Source organism: Carcharodon carcharias, chromosome 3 (genome assembly GCF_017639515.1).
Source record: "Carcharodon carcharias isolate sCarCar2 chromosome 3, sCarCar2.pri, whole genome shotgun sequence".
NCBI lineage: Eukaryota > Metazoa > Chordata > Chondrichthyes > Lamniformes > Lamnidae > Carcharodon > Carcharodon carcharias.
Window position 1 is genome coordinate 155,201,227 of NC_054469.1, and position 14,244 is coordinate 155,215,470.

The window sequence follows — 14,244 nt, forward strand, 5'->3', positions numbered from 1 at the left end:
GCCAGACCTGCTGAGTTTTTCCAGGTAATTCTGTTTTTGTTTTGGATTTCCAGCATCCGCAGTTTTTTTGTTTTTTAGGTTTTTTTTATAGTTAAACATCTGTAAGGGAGTGTTGCCTGGAAGGTGTTTACTTGTGGGTCTGACCAAGTAGAGAATCTTTTTGAAGAATGTTTTGTAAGACTAAGTTTATCGGTGTGCTTAAGTTTTCTTTAATCTTGTTAATAAAACTTTTACTTTTAATTTTTAAAACCACAACGTGTTAGGGATTGTTTACTGCTGAGATCAGTACGTCCCCTTCTCATTTTCAGAATACAAAAAAAAAAGTATCACCCTTAAGCCAAGTTTCCCTTTGGGATTTGGTTTGCGCAACAATTAACACCGGCTGTGGTCACAACAATGGCCAAGCTATAACTGTCGAATTTTTCTCGATTTGGGAGTCATTCCTTTAGATTGAAGAATTGCAAAAGTGATAAAGGGATACAAGGGAATTATTGATCAGTTAGCTTACTGCTGTTGGGAAATAATTAAAACCTACGATTAAGGATAAGATGACAACTTTTTTTTGCAAAAATATACTTTATTCATAAAATATCTTCATCCACATTCCAAACCATTTCAAAATCACCATTACAAAAGTACAATCAGGTTCAACTTTTACAACATGTATCACAAGGTGCATCAGTACAAACAATGAATATTACAATCGTTTGCAGACATTCATTTTGAGCTGTACAGTCCGAGGGGCTCTACACAGTTTCCAGTCCCTTGGTGCACTGTGGCAGAAAGGTCTTAGGCAGCAACCCTTCCCCATTGCGCCTTTGCGGCAGCTGCCCCAAGCTTTAGTGCGTCCCTCAGCACGTAGTCCTGGACTTTGGAATGTGCCAGTCTGCAACACTCGGTCGGGAACAACTCTTTGCGCTGGAAGACCAACAAGTTTCGGGCAGACCAAAGAGTGTCTTTCACCAAGTTGATGATCCTCCAACTGGAGTTGATGTTTGTCTCGGTGTGTATCCCTGGGAACAGCCCGTAGAGCACAGAGTCCTGTGTCACAGAACTGCTTGGGATGAACCTTGACAGAAACCACTGCATCTCTCTCCAGACCTTCTTTGCAAAGGCACAATCTACAAGGAGGTGAACAACTGTCTCTTCCTCACCACAGCCACCTTGAGGGCAACGTGCCGAGGGGGTGAGACTCCTGGCGTGTAGGAAGGATTTGACAGGGATGGCCTTTCTCACCACCAGCCAAGCTATGTCTTGGTGCTTGTTGGAAAGTTCTGGCGATGAGGCATTCTGCCAAATGACTTTGACAGTCTGCTCGGAGAACCACCCCACAGGATCCACCCTCTCCTTTTCCCGCAGGGCCTCTAAGATGTTATGTACTGACCACTGCCTGATAGACTTGTGGTCAAAGATGTTCCTCTGCATAAATTTTTCCACGAGGGACAGGTGGTACGGCACAGTCCAACTACTTGGAGCATTCCGCGGCAGCGTGGCCAGACCCATCCTTCACAACACCGGGGACAGGTAGAACCTCAGCACGTAGTGACACTTGGTGTTTGCGTACTGAGGGTCTAAGATGACTTAACACCTTGAAAGCTTGTAGCTGATCAGAGAGCTAGCATGGATTTGTAAAGGAGAGGCTCTGTCTCCTGCATTTGATTAAACCTTTTGGAGAGGTGACTAAAGTGAAGAGGGGAATATCTATGGATGTTATTTAAATGGAATTCTAGAATACATTTAACAGGCCCTCATAAATTCTGGTGAAGAGTCATACGGACTCGAAACATTAACTGTATTCCTCTCCGCAGATGCTGTCAGACTTGCTGAATTTTTCCAGGTATTTTTGCCTTTGTTTTGGATTTCCAGCATCCGCAGTTTTTTGCTTTTACCTCATAAGAGACTGCTTGTTGAACTTGAAGTTCATGCAGCTGAAAGCAAATTATTGACCTTGTTATGGACAGAGACAAAGGGAGAGAGACAGATTGAAATAATTGAATTCTTTCATCCTTCTGAATGTAATTAGTGTGGTTTAGTTTAGAAAAGGCTGAGGTGTGTTCCCAAACCCCCTGTTTGTGTGGTCAGTTTTTACAAAGTCGCTAGCAGCAGATGTTCATGGATTTTTAATCCATGCACTTAAACCAGGAGTATTATTTATTCACATATACTTTTTCCGGAAAGGCTTATTGCTGCTTCACACACATCACATGCACGCAAGAAAGATACAGTAAAAGAAAGGAGTTTCATATCTATGACTATTATAACCAAACAGAATAGTTAACGGTTCACGTGTTTGTAAGAGTCCAGTGAGAGGGGCTTTTCCAAATGGGAGCTGAAGTTCAGACAAGTCCAGATAGTTGAAGGCAGGATTTTGTGGAGTTCCTTTGGAATAAAAGATGATTAGCAAGTAGACAGCCTTGATGGTACTTGTAGCCAGAATCTTTTCCAGGCAAACTCGGGATCTTTCAGAAAGAGGCTTTCAAAGAGGCTTTAAAACTTCAAGTCTTGTGTCTTGGTAGAAGGCTAGACCTTATAACGTGATTTCAGCAGTGATGTTCCTTCTGATGTTACCCCTACTGTCTGCTGCAAAAAGCAAGCAGGGCTTATTATAAAGGGCTTTCAAAAATCAAATCTGGCGACTGACCATTGATACACGATGGAAAACAATCAATAGTCTATTCATGTTAACAAAGGAGTTTCCACTTCCCATGGTCAAAAACTATCGAAATACAATAGAGGCAGATAGCAATTAGCGGTCCTTAGCACTTCCCTTGTGCGTGAGTTTTGTTAGTTCTCCTTTGGTGGTCCCGGAGACCAAGTCTGAGGACTTATTGTTATTGCTGTTTTGGGATAAGTCCTGACAAAAGCAGGTGCGACATTCCACAAGGATGTTTTCTGGGCATGTTCATTGTAATCCAGAATTACCTGGAAAAACTCAGCAGGTCTGGCAGCATCGGCGGAGAAGAAAAGAGTTGACGTTTCGAGTCCTCATGACCTTCGACAGAACTTGAGTTCGAGTCCAAGAAAGAGTTGAAATATAAGCTGGTTTAAGGTGTGTGGGAGGGGCAGAGAGAGAGAGAGAGAGAAGTGGGGGGGGCGGGGTGTGGTTGTAGGGACAAACAAGCAGTGATAGAAGCAGATCATCAAAAGATGTCAACAACAATAGAACACATAGGTGTTAAAGTTGGTGATATTATCTAAACGAATGTGCTAATTAAGAATGGATGGTAGGGCACTCAAGGTATAGCTCTAGTGGGGGTGGGGAGAGCATAAAAGATTTTAAGATATTTAAAAATAATGGAAATAGGTGGGAAAAGAAAAATCTATATAATTTATTGGAAAAAAAAAAGGAAGGGAGAAACAGAAAGGGGGTGGGGATGGGGGAGGGAGCTCACGACCTAAAGTTGTTGAATTCAATATTCAGTCCGGAAGGCTGTAAAGTGCCTAGTCGGAAGATGAGGTGTTGTTCCTCAAGTTTGCATTGGGCTTCACTGGAACAATGCAGCAAGCCAAGGACAGACATGTGAGCAAGAGAGCAGGGTGGAGTGTTAAAATGGCAAGCGACAGGGAGGTTTGGGTCATTCTTGCGGACAGACCGCAGGTGTTCTGCAAAGCGGTCGCCCAGTTTACGTTTGGTCTCTCCAATGTAGAGGAGACCACATTGGGAGCAACGAATGCAGTAGACTAAGTTGGGGGAAATGCAAGTGAAATGCTGCTTCACTTGAAAGGAGTGTTTGGGCCCTTGGACGGTGAGGAGAGAGGAAGTGAAGGGGCAGGTGTTGCATCTTTTGCGTGGGCATGGGGTGGTGCCATAGGAGGGGGTTGAGGAGTAGGGGGTGATGGAGGAGTGGACCAGGGTGTCCCGGAGGGAGCGATCCCTACGGAATGCCGATAGGGGGGGTGAAGGGAAGATGTGTTTGGTGGTGGCATCATGCTGGAGTTGGCGGAAATGGCGGAGGATGATCCTTTGAATGCGGAGGCTGGTGGGGTGATAAGTGAGGACAAGGGGGACCCTATCATGTTTCTGGGAGGGAGGAGAAGGCGTGAGGGCGGATGCGCGGGAGATGGGCCGGACATGGTTGAGGGCCCTGTCAACGACCGTGGGTGGAAAACCTTCAAAAACAGTTCCTCTGACATGTCCTCCTTCTTCCTTAACCGAGGTTTTCCACCCACGGTCGTTGACAGGGCCCTCAACTGTGTCCGGCCCATCTCCCGCGCATCTGCCCTCACGCCTTCTCCTCCCTCCCAGAAACATGATAGGGTCCCCCTTGTCCTCACTTATCACCCCACCAGCCTCCGCATTCAAAGGATCATCCTCCGCCATTTCCGCCAACTCCAGCATGATGCCACCACCAAACACATCTTCCCTTCATCCCCCTCTATCGGCATTCCGTAGGGATCGCACCCTCCGGGACACCCTGGTCCACTCCTCCATCACCCCCTACTCCTCAACCCCCTCCTATGGCACCACCCCATGCCCACGCAAAAGATGCAACACCTGCCCCTTCACTTCCTCTCTCCTCACTGTCCAAGGGCCCAAACACTCCTTTCAAGTGAAGCAGCATTTCACTTGCATTTCCCCCAACTTAGTCTACTGCATTCGTTGCTCCCAATGTGGTCTCCTCTACATTGGAGAGACCAAATGTAAACTGGGCGACTGCTTTGCAGAACACCTGCGGTCTGTCTGCAAGAATGACCCAAACCTCCCTGTCGCTTGCCATTTTAACACTCCACCCCTGCTCTCTTGCCCACATGTCTGTTCTTGGCTTGCTGCATTGTTCCAGTGAAGCCCAACGCAAACTGGAGGAACAACACCTCATCTTCCGACTAGGCACTTTACAGCCTTCCGGACTGAATATTGAATTCAAGAACTTCAGGTCGTGAGCTCCCTCCCCCATCCCCACCCCCTTTCTGTTTCCCCCTTCCTTTTTTTTCCAATAACTTATATAGATTTTTCTTTTCCCACCTATTTCCATTATTTTTAAATATCTTAAAATCTTTTATGCTCTCCCCACCCCCACTAGAGCTATACCTTGAGTGCCCTACCATCCATTCTTAATTAGCACATTCGTTTAGATAATATCACCAACTTTAACACCTATGTGTTCTATTGTTGTTGACATCTTTTGATGATCTGCTTCCATCACTGCTTGTTTGTCCCTAAAACCACACCCCCCCTCCACTTCTCTCTCTCTCTCTCTCTCTCTCTCCGCCCCTCCCACACACCTTAAACCAGCTTATATTTCAACTCTTTCTTGGACTCGAACTCAAGTTCTGTCGAAGGGTCATGAGGACTCGAAACGTCAACTCTTTTCTTCTCCGCCGATGCTGCCAGACCTGCTGAGTTTTTCCAGATAATTCTGTTTTTGTTTTGGGTTTCCAGCATCCACAGTTTTTTTGTTTTTATTTCATTGTAATCCATCTTGTAGAAGCTTCCAGAAGATTGACCAACTTTCCCTACGCTCTGGAATTTGTTCTCTAAACATCTCTACCTCTTTTTTTTCTTGTGTACTTATGTGGCTTAGTGTCAAATTTTCTTTTATAACACTACTGTGAAGCTTGAAGGACTTATTATGTGAAAGGTGCTTTATGAATACAAAGTTGGTGTTCAAGTTGAAAAGAAACCATATAAACATGATACAAGCTTTTCCGGAAAAATTAATAATGGTTATTTGCTTTGACATATGCTGAATCATAATGTCCAGTTGAAATCCACAAACAGTACAATTTCCTGTTCATCAGCAAGCAATATGTATAGAAATACGTAAACTCAGTGGTTGGTTTAAGCATTATTTAAGGGGGTAAACAAAGAGGATTCCAATTTCCTATCCTCCTGGTGACACTGAGACAGAATGAATCACAAATTGAAGATTGTTATTTTGTGCATTAGTTGAAAGGATCAAGTGGTGCTTTGTGCCAAATTTTTGGAAACTTTGTACTAGGAAGTGATTTAAGACTTCTGAGATTTAACCACATATAAAAACCCTTTTCGTTCATTCCATCTTTCTGGAATTAGCTACTTATTTTCCAGAGTTGGTCAATGTGCTTTTCAGTTACTTACCCAGTCCTTAGGTAAGTTCTGCCTGTAAAATTTGAAAGGAACTGAAAATTAACCTTGTGCTATTTGTAAAATTTGCTGTTGTTTTAAACAGTGGAAGTTAATGGGCAAGTACAAAAATATTGCGTAGATTGCAAATTATCTGAGCTAATGCATTCAGGACAATTTCAATGCAGTAAAGTGAACTGAGGTATTTATATGTTGGCTTGTACTATAAACCTTTTTGTTATTGAATGTTTTTGAACTATTAGTAACTACTGTTTGTTTTACCCTTGCACATAGCCTACTGGAAAGCACCGAGGTTGGTTCATAGACCCACTTGGAGGTAACCCTTGGTGGACAATGCTTGCTGCTTTTGTACCAGCACTTCTATGCACTATCCTTATTTTCATGGATCAACAGATCACAGCAGTTATTATTAATCGAAAAGAGCACAAGCTGAAGGTATTTAAATGCTTACAAAAGTTTAAATATAGATTATGTAAATTTGGTAATTTACTAGAGAACTTTGGGAGCTAGCTCTCCCTCATCCTTATTTAAATTTCAACTTGGTATGTTTGTAGATATTTTTCTGCAAGCTAATGTAAAACCTGTAATTTTTTAATAGCATTTTGTTGATGACTTTTCTAAATAATCCTAACATAAAAAGGGCTTCCTCAGATGATTGTACATGATATTTTCTAATCCAATAGGATTGGCCCGTGTTGTGATAAGGAATGATGCAGTTGTAAGTTGCATTGAATGTTTGACATTGAGGCAATGGTTCTGGGCTTTCTCTTACTGCATACTTGCTGTGCTGAGAGCTGTAGACACCATTGCAGTTTTCTGTCATTTGGGCAAATAGTGTTTCATTTTCTTAAGAATCGCATGCTTTCTTCTTAATTAAAGCAGTAAATACCAGTGGGTCATTTCAGGATATTTCACATTTTTGATAAAAAAGATGTGTAGTCCCTGCCTGGCCCCTTACACACTTGGAAGCACCATCATTCTTTATTTTGGTCTGATATGCACAGAATTGGCCTGCTGACATTCTCTGATCATTGTTTTACAGAAAGGTTGTGGTTATCACCTTGATTTGTTAATGGTATCTATCATGCTGGGAGTATGCTCAATTATGGGCCTTCCCTGGTTTGTGGCCGCCACCGTCCTCTCTATCAGCCACGTCAATAGCCTGAAGGTGGAATCAGAATGCTCAGCACCAGGTGAACAGCCCAAGTTCCTGGGTATACAAGAGCAGAGAGTTACAGGCTTACTGATATTCATCCTAATGGGATTGTCTGTTTTTATGACTCTTGTTCTAAAGGTAAGATGGAAGGTACTGAATGGTTGCTGGTTTTTTGTAGCATTTTCCAAGTTGTTATTAGGAACCAACTAGGGATTTGGGTTTAAAAGAACAAGTCACATTTTCCATAAGTGGAAAAATTTGAATTCTGATGATGCGTACTTATTCTAAAGCAGGAAATTATTTCTGGAATATTGGACAACTTTTAAGTTACCAAACATATGTGTTAATCCAAAATTTATGCAGTGTTTTAGCTGCAAATTCACTGCTCAGTGGATGTATTTAGCATTTACAAAATATATAATTTTGCCTATTAAAGCAAATGTTAACTAAAAACTGACCATTCTTATTTGCAGTTTATCCCGATGCCAGTGCTTTATGGTGTCTTTCTTTACATGGGTGCTTCTTCCTTGAAAGGGATTCAGGTATTTGTCACCATGCATAATATGGCTCCAATAATCTTTCAAATTGCCTAGGAATATTACCCATTTACTAACTGTCAACAATTTTTTTCACTAGTTTTTTGATCGTATAAAGCTATTTGGGATGCCTGCCAAACACCAGCCGGACTTAATCTACTTGCGCTACGTACCGCTGTGGAAAGTCCATATCTTCACGGTTATTCAGCTCAGCTGTCTTGTTATTCTTTGGGTCATTAAAACTACAGCTGCTGCAGTTGTCTTTCCCATGATGGTGAGTTAATTGGTCATTCCCATTGTTATTTTTATAAAGCAACTCTCTAGACTTAGATTTACAGATGACTTTTAAACTAATTAATTGAATATTGAGGATTAACTGATTGAACTCTACAGACTGTGTTTGAATGGCTTTGTAGCAATCTGATGTTGCTTTATTCTGTCAAAAATGGCAAGCTGTGATGTGAAAAGGTAAGTTCACGTTGTTGGCCTTTTGTCTAATCGTTAATTTGACATTGTGACTTTACTAATAATAGGAACCAAAAATAGAGGGTGCATTTTTACAAAATAATGGAAATTTCGAATGCCCAGTCTTGGCCAACAATAAGAACTTGGCTATATTCAAGTTGATGGATTGGAACAGGAAAAGGCCTTTCAGCCACTTGAGCTTGTTAAACTTTTCAGTCAGATCATGGCTGCTGTGCACCTCAATTCCATTTATTCATCTTTGATAACCTTGCCTAACAAAAATAAATTGATTATATTTTCAATAGACTCAACACTCACAACCTTTTGGGTGAGTGTTCCAGACTTTCAATACTTTAGGGGAAAAAGTGCTTCCTAATTTCTTTCCTAAATGGTCTTGTTTTAATTTTTAGATTAAGCCATCTTGCTCTAAATTTTGTCCATTGGCAAAAGTCGTTTCTCTGTATCTAGCATATCAAATCCAAATCTCTTCATAAACACCTCACTATAATATAAACAACTTGTTTAGATAACTCTCTCAACCTTCTAAGTTCATGTAAGTATAAAGTTTATGCAGTCAGTGTTGGAATTTCACCTTCTTATCTCTGTATCATTCTGGTTTTACCTATGCTTCCTCCCCTCCAAGGCCAGTATAATCTATAAAGTGGTGTTGTGCTGAAAACTGTTCACAGTACTCCAACTGGGGTCTGATAACTGAAACATTAATTCCTCTTTTTTTATCTCAGCACCCTTGAGATACAAACCGACATTTAATTAGTCTTTTTGGTTACTTTTTTTACTTTTACACTTGGCTTTATGATTTTTATGCATGGACACCTAAATCTCTTTGCTGTTCCACAGCTGAGTCTCTTCACAATTAAGAAAATATTATGATTTATCTTTCTCAGATAAAAAGTGGATGACCTGATAGTTCTGAACATTAACATGATCTGGTTAGGGGACCAGTAACTTTTTGATTAAAGTACACAAAATTCTGAAATCCCAGTTGCCCACTAAGAGAATAAAGCCATGAGATTCCATGGTTTTAAACAAACAAAATAAATTAAACTGTACAGTCAGAAAAGTAAAATGATTTACAATATCCATCTTATATGCTAACATTCAGAATTAATCTGAAATAGATATGAATTAACAGGCAAACAGTGGTCGAACACACCACACTGCACGTTAAATGGCAGATGTGACCAGACACACCGACAGATTTCTGAGCAACCCACCCAGAAGTCAGTGACCACTGAGTCACAAAATCTCGGTAAAACTTGGGATTTCAACTCTTCTCTTTCAAAGATCTAACCTCTGAGTTCCCATAGAAGTTGCTCTGACTCAGACTGCCTCAACAACGGTTTCCAGTGTGTTCCACAGGGCTCAGTGTTGGGGCCCTTGCTGTTTGTTGTATATTAATGACTTGGCCATAAGTGTGGGAGGTGTGATTGGGAAATTTGCATCTGATAACAAAATTGGCTGTGTAGTTGATAGTGAAGAGGATAGCTGTTGTCTCCAGAATGATATCAATGGTTTGCTGAGTGGGCAGAAAAGTGGCAGATGGAATTCAATCCAGAAAAGTGGTAGATTGAATTCAATCCAGAAAAGTGTGAGGTAATGCATTTGGGGAGGGCAAACAAAGCAAGGGAATACTCAATCAATGAGAGGATATAGAGAGGGGTTGAGAAAGTGCACGTGCACCTTGGAGTGCATGTCCACAGGTCCCTGAAGGTGGCAGGACAGTGGATAAGGAGGTAAATTACCAGGAGCATAGATTTAAGGCTATTGGTAGAAGGATTAGAGGGGACATGAGGAAAAATCTTTTCACGCAGAGGGTGTTGGGCACCTAGAATTCAATGCCTAAGTTGGTCAATGAGGCTGAGATATGTATTTGTTTAAAAGGTACTTGGATAGAATGCTTTCCTTTATTGGATGAGGTATTGAACACTCAAGCAGAGGTGTAGTGATGGAACTGTATAAAACATTGGTTAGGCCACAGCTGGAATTTTGTGTACAGTTCTGGTCGTCACAATACAAGAAGGACATAATTGCTCTGGAGAGATTATAGAAAAGATTTACAAGAATGCTACCAGGGCTTGAAAATTACAGCTATGAGGGAAGATTGGCTAGGCTATGGTTGTTTACCTTAGAACAGAGGAGCCTGAGCGGTGGCCTAATTGAGGTGTACAAAATTGAGGGCCCTAGATATGGTAGACTGTAAAGTCTTGTTTCCCCCAACTAGAGGTAAATTACCTGGAGCATAGATTTAAGGCGATTGGTAGAAGGATTAGAGGGGACATGAGGAAAAACTTTTTCACGCAGAGGGTGGTGGGCACCTAGAATTCACTGCCTAAATCGGTCAATGAGGCTGAGACACACATTTGTTTAAAAGGTACTTGGATCTGCACCTGTAGCACTGTAACCTGCAAGGCTATGGACCAGGCACTGGGGATTAAAATGAGTGGCTAATTTATTTTTCATCTTTTTCTGGCTGGTGCAGACATGATGCACCTTTCTGCGCTGTAACTTTTCTATGGTTCTAACAATTGTTCAGCTCCCAATAGTTCAGTCCCTTCTCCTGAGACTGCGTCCCACTGGATTCACAAAGCTACACTGCTGCCTCCAATTACTGGCACTCCTCCAAGTCTTTAGCAGACCACTAGCTTCGTTAAGAGCACTGTCCCTAGGTTACCCCAAGCTCCAGTCTCCTAGCTGCACCAAGCTATAAGTGTCTCTCAGGGCTTCTCCTGAGCCCTAACTGCCTCCAGCACTGAACCAATGACCTTCCACCACATTTTCACTCCCCAGGACTTCTCTGAACTCTAACTGCCTGGAGCCTGCTAATAGCTGCACCTTTTCAGTATCCAGCCTTTCCCCTACACACATTGGACAGAATTTTCCAGTCACCATGCGGGGGCAGGCCCGACACACCGACACGTAAAATGACACGCGATGATGTCGGGCGTGTGTCCTGATGACATCACGTGCTATTGCGATATTTCAGAAGTTGGATGTGCTATGAGTTCCGAGGCATGCCTGCCATTAATTAATGGGCCAGTTAAGGCCCTTGCGGGAGCAATTGAAGACCATTTTTCGCAGCCCGTGCAATTTTCAGTGCATCGCACGGGTGCAACGGGGGGCAGGCCACATTTTTAAAAACCTCACCCATGGGCAGTATAAGATGGGTGAGTGGGCTCGCTAATGCAAGTTGTTAGAACTTTAGTTTTTTACTTACTGCTACTTGCTTGTGTGAACAGGACAACTTTATTTCATTTCATAGTTGCTTTGACAGAAAGAACAGGCTTTCATTCAGGACGCTGGAAGAGTAATAACACTTGGGGCCTTCCAGGTATCAGACAGCCTTCCCTCACCCTGGGGATTGTGCTCTCCACTGGAGGCAGAGAATGAGAGGGCCAGAAGGGACATGAGGCCAGGAGTCCATATTCAGCCTCCAGGAGAAGCCACCTGTGGGAGGACAGGCGCAGGCCCAAGGGGCGCTGGGCCAACAGGAAGTTCAAGGCAGAAGGGGTCGCAGAAGATGCCTCTATCCTGCTGCCAGTGTTTACAGGCAGCGATGCATCTGAGATGCAGTGCCAAAGGAGGCTACGTCTCTCAAGGGAGACAGTCACCTCCATCTGTCAGATGATCGGCCCTGAGATCAGCTCCAACTGTGGGGTGGACACCCCAGTGCTGGTGCCGCTGAAGGCCATGTTTACCCTCAATTTCTATGCCTCCGGCACTTTCCAGGGTTCGGTGGGTGATCTTTGTGGAGTCTCCCAGTCAGCTGTCCACAGTTGTGTCAAGCTGGTGACAGATGCTCTGTTCAGGCATGCATTGACTTTCACTCACTACCGCACAAATGAGGCCAGCCAGGCAGAGCGAGCTAGAGGCTTTGCCGTGATTGCTGAGAACCCCCGCGCCCAGGGTGCAATTAGTTGAACACGTGGCCATCAAAGCACCAGCGGGTGAGCCGGAAGCCTTCGTCAACAGGAAGAGATCCCACTCCATGAACATGCAGATAGTGTTTGACCACAGGATGCTGATTCTGCAAGTCTCTGCAAGGTACCCAGGCAGCTCCCATAACACACACATCCTGAGACACTCCCAGGTGCTGAGGCTCTTCAGTGCTCCAGCCCTGCTGGATGGATGGCTGCTGGGTGACCAGGGCTATCTCCTCAAAAGGTGACTCATGATGCCTCTCCGCCATTCAAGAACAGAAGCCGAGTAGCGGTATAATAGGAGCCATGCCTCCATAAGGGCCGTGGTAGAGAGAACCATTGGTCTTAAGATGCACTTCCGATGCCGGGATCGTTCAGGGGCCGCAATCTAATGCCCCCCAGATCGTGTGTCACTGATTGTGGAGAGCGCAGCGTGCAACTACCATCTGGTGCTGGAAAGGGGGGACGCAGTGGAGGAAGAAGATGTTGATGCAGCTGCTCTCATCAGTCCAGTAGTGAGTCCAAGGATGAACACGCTCAGGATAACACTGACGGGTTAGACGCCGACTCAGGCAACCTTCAGGGAGGCAGGGACACCCAGGAGGCTTTGATCCAATGCTCCTCCAGCTAGCCTACCAAAGATTAACCACCAACACATTCCAGGACTGCAGGCTCCATACTCGATACCTGAGGGAAACATTTGCCTGGTCAGCAACATTAACTATGTGCCTTTTCAATAAACTCAATGACAAACAAGTCACTCACAACACCATGGGGCCCCCCCTTCACCTACAGAATTAATGAAGCACCCAGAGGCTTGTAAAGAACCAATACATTTAATGATTGGCAACTTGCATACAGAAATCAAAGTACATTAATAGGTGTTGAACAGCACTCTAACTTAAATGCGGGGCAAAAGAAAACCACTAGTGATAAGCCCGTATTGTGCCTAATGTGACTTACGCTTATGCTTGTGAGTGCTCCCCCCCTCACTGGCACTGGCATTGGAGACAGCCTGCTCACTCTGTTGTCCTGTTGGTCTTAATGACTTTGGCGATCGTCCTCTGGCCTGTGGAATTTGTGCTGGCCCCACCTGGGAGGGAGCCGCCTGTGGCACAGCTGGCATCTTCTCAGTCTCCGTAGCCTCACCAGATGCCACAGTCACTGGCAGAGGGCAGAGGAGCTTCTGTCGTCATCTGGAGCACTCTGAGAGGAGCCCACAGAGATGACAAGCACTTCATGTGCCAACGTGAAGTTGCTTTGGACCTCCCTGCTCACCATTGATGGATGGGCACCTAGCTGGGATACTGGGTGCCCAATCCATCCCCCACACTGACTGCCTGAGGCCATTGCCGCTGTGAGGGCTTGCAAGTCCGAGAACATCCCCAGGAAGCCCTGATTGTTCTCCTGGAGGAATGTCTCCATGAGAGTCGCCGCTCTCTCCATTGTGCTCGGCCATAAGGGTCATTGCATTGCTCATGCTCTGCATGGACTCCTCCATCACAGATACCATGGCATGCATTCCCTCATGTTTCTCCGCCAGACTGTCCTGCTGGACCTCTAGCATCTGCTGCCTCAGGGATGACTCTGCTGCTACTGACTGAGCATATTCCTGGTCCCCAGCAGTCCTCCGAATGCTGGCACCTTGGGCACACACTGCCTCCGTCTGCACCTCAAGCGAGTGTGAAGTGCCCTCACCGCTATGCACCGCGATACTAGCCGACAATCTTTTTCCCACCAACGCGTTGATATCTGCACTGGTGCCTGCCTGGCTGAGAGGGTGTGACGCTAATGCGTTAATGTCTTGTGTGCCTTCAGGGGTCAGCAGTGGTTCCTCTGCCTCCTGAGTCCACCCTCTGGTGAGGCTGAAAGGAAGAGCAAGGATATTTGATTAGTTGAAGTCGTTACACTGTTAATGTGCATGCCTGGCACCCGGATCAGGATGCACTCCTTGCATTATCAATGGGTATCCCATGTTGGATACTGAAATCAATATACAGTCAACAGTGGAATGTTTGCACTGACAGACATTGTGACCTCCGTGCATGGCACTCCTACCTCCCAGTGGTACCCCAACCTCACCGT

At 44.3% G+C, this 14,244-nt stretch overlaps 1 protein-coding gene across 6 annotated transcripts in view; it reads left to right on the forward strand.

The window, feature by feature from the left end:
* Window positions 1-14,244, forward strand: part of LOC121275839 (sodium bicarbonate cotransporter 3-like) — a 242,370-nt gene that overhangs the window by 206,670 nt on the left and 21,456 nt on the right. For all 6 annotated transcript variants that reach the window (XM_041183535.1, XM_041183537.1, XM_041183539.1 and 3 more), the window contains 4 exons: window positions 6,338-6,499; window positions 7,107-7,358; window positions 7,694-7,762; window positions 7,857-8,030. In XM_041183535.1, the coding sequence (XP_041039469.1) occupies window positions 6,338-6,499; window positions 7,107-7,358; window positions 7,694-7,762; window positions 7,857-8,030 (657 nt within the window). The remainder of the gene's footprint in view (window positions 1-6,337; window positions 6,500-7,106; window positions 7,359-7,693; window positions 7,763-7,856; window positions 8,031-14,244) is intronic.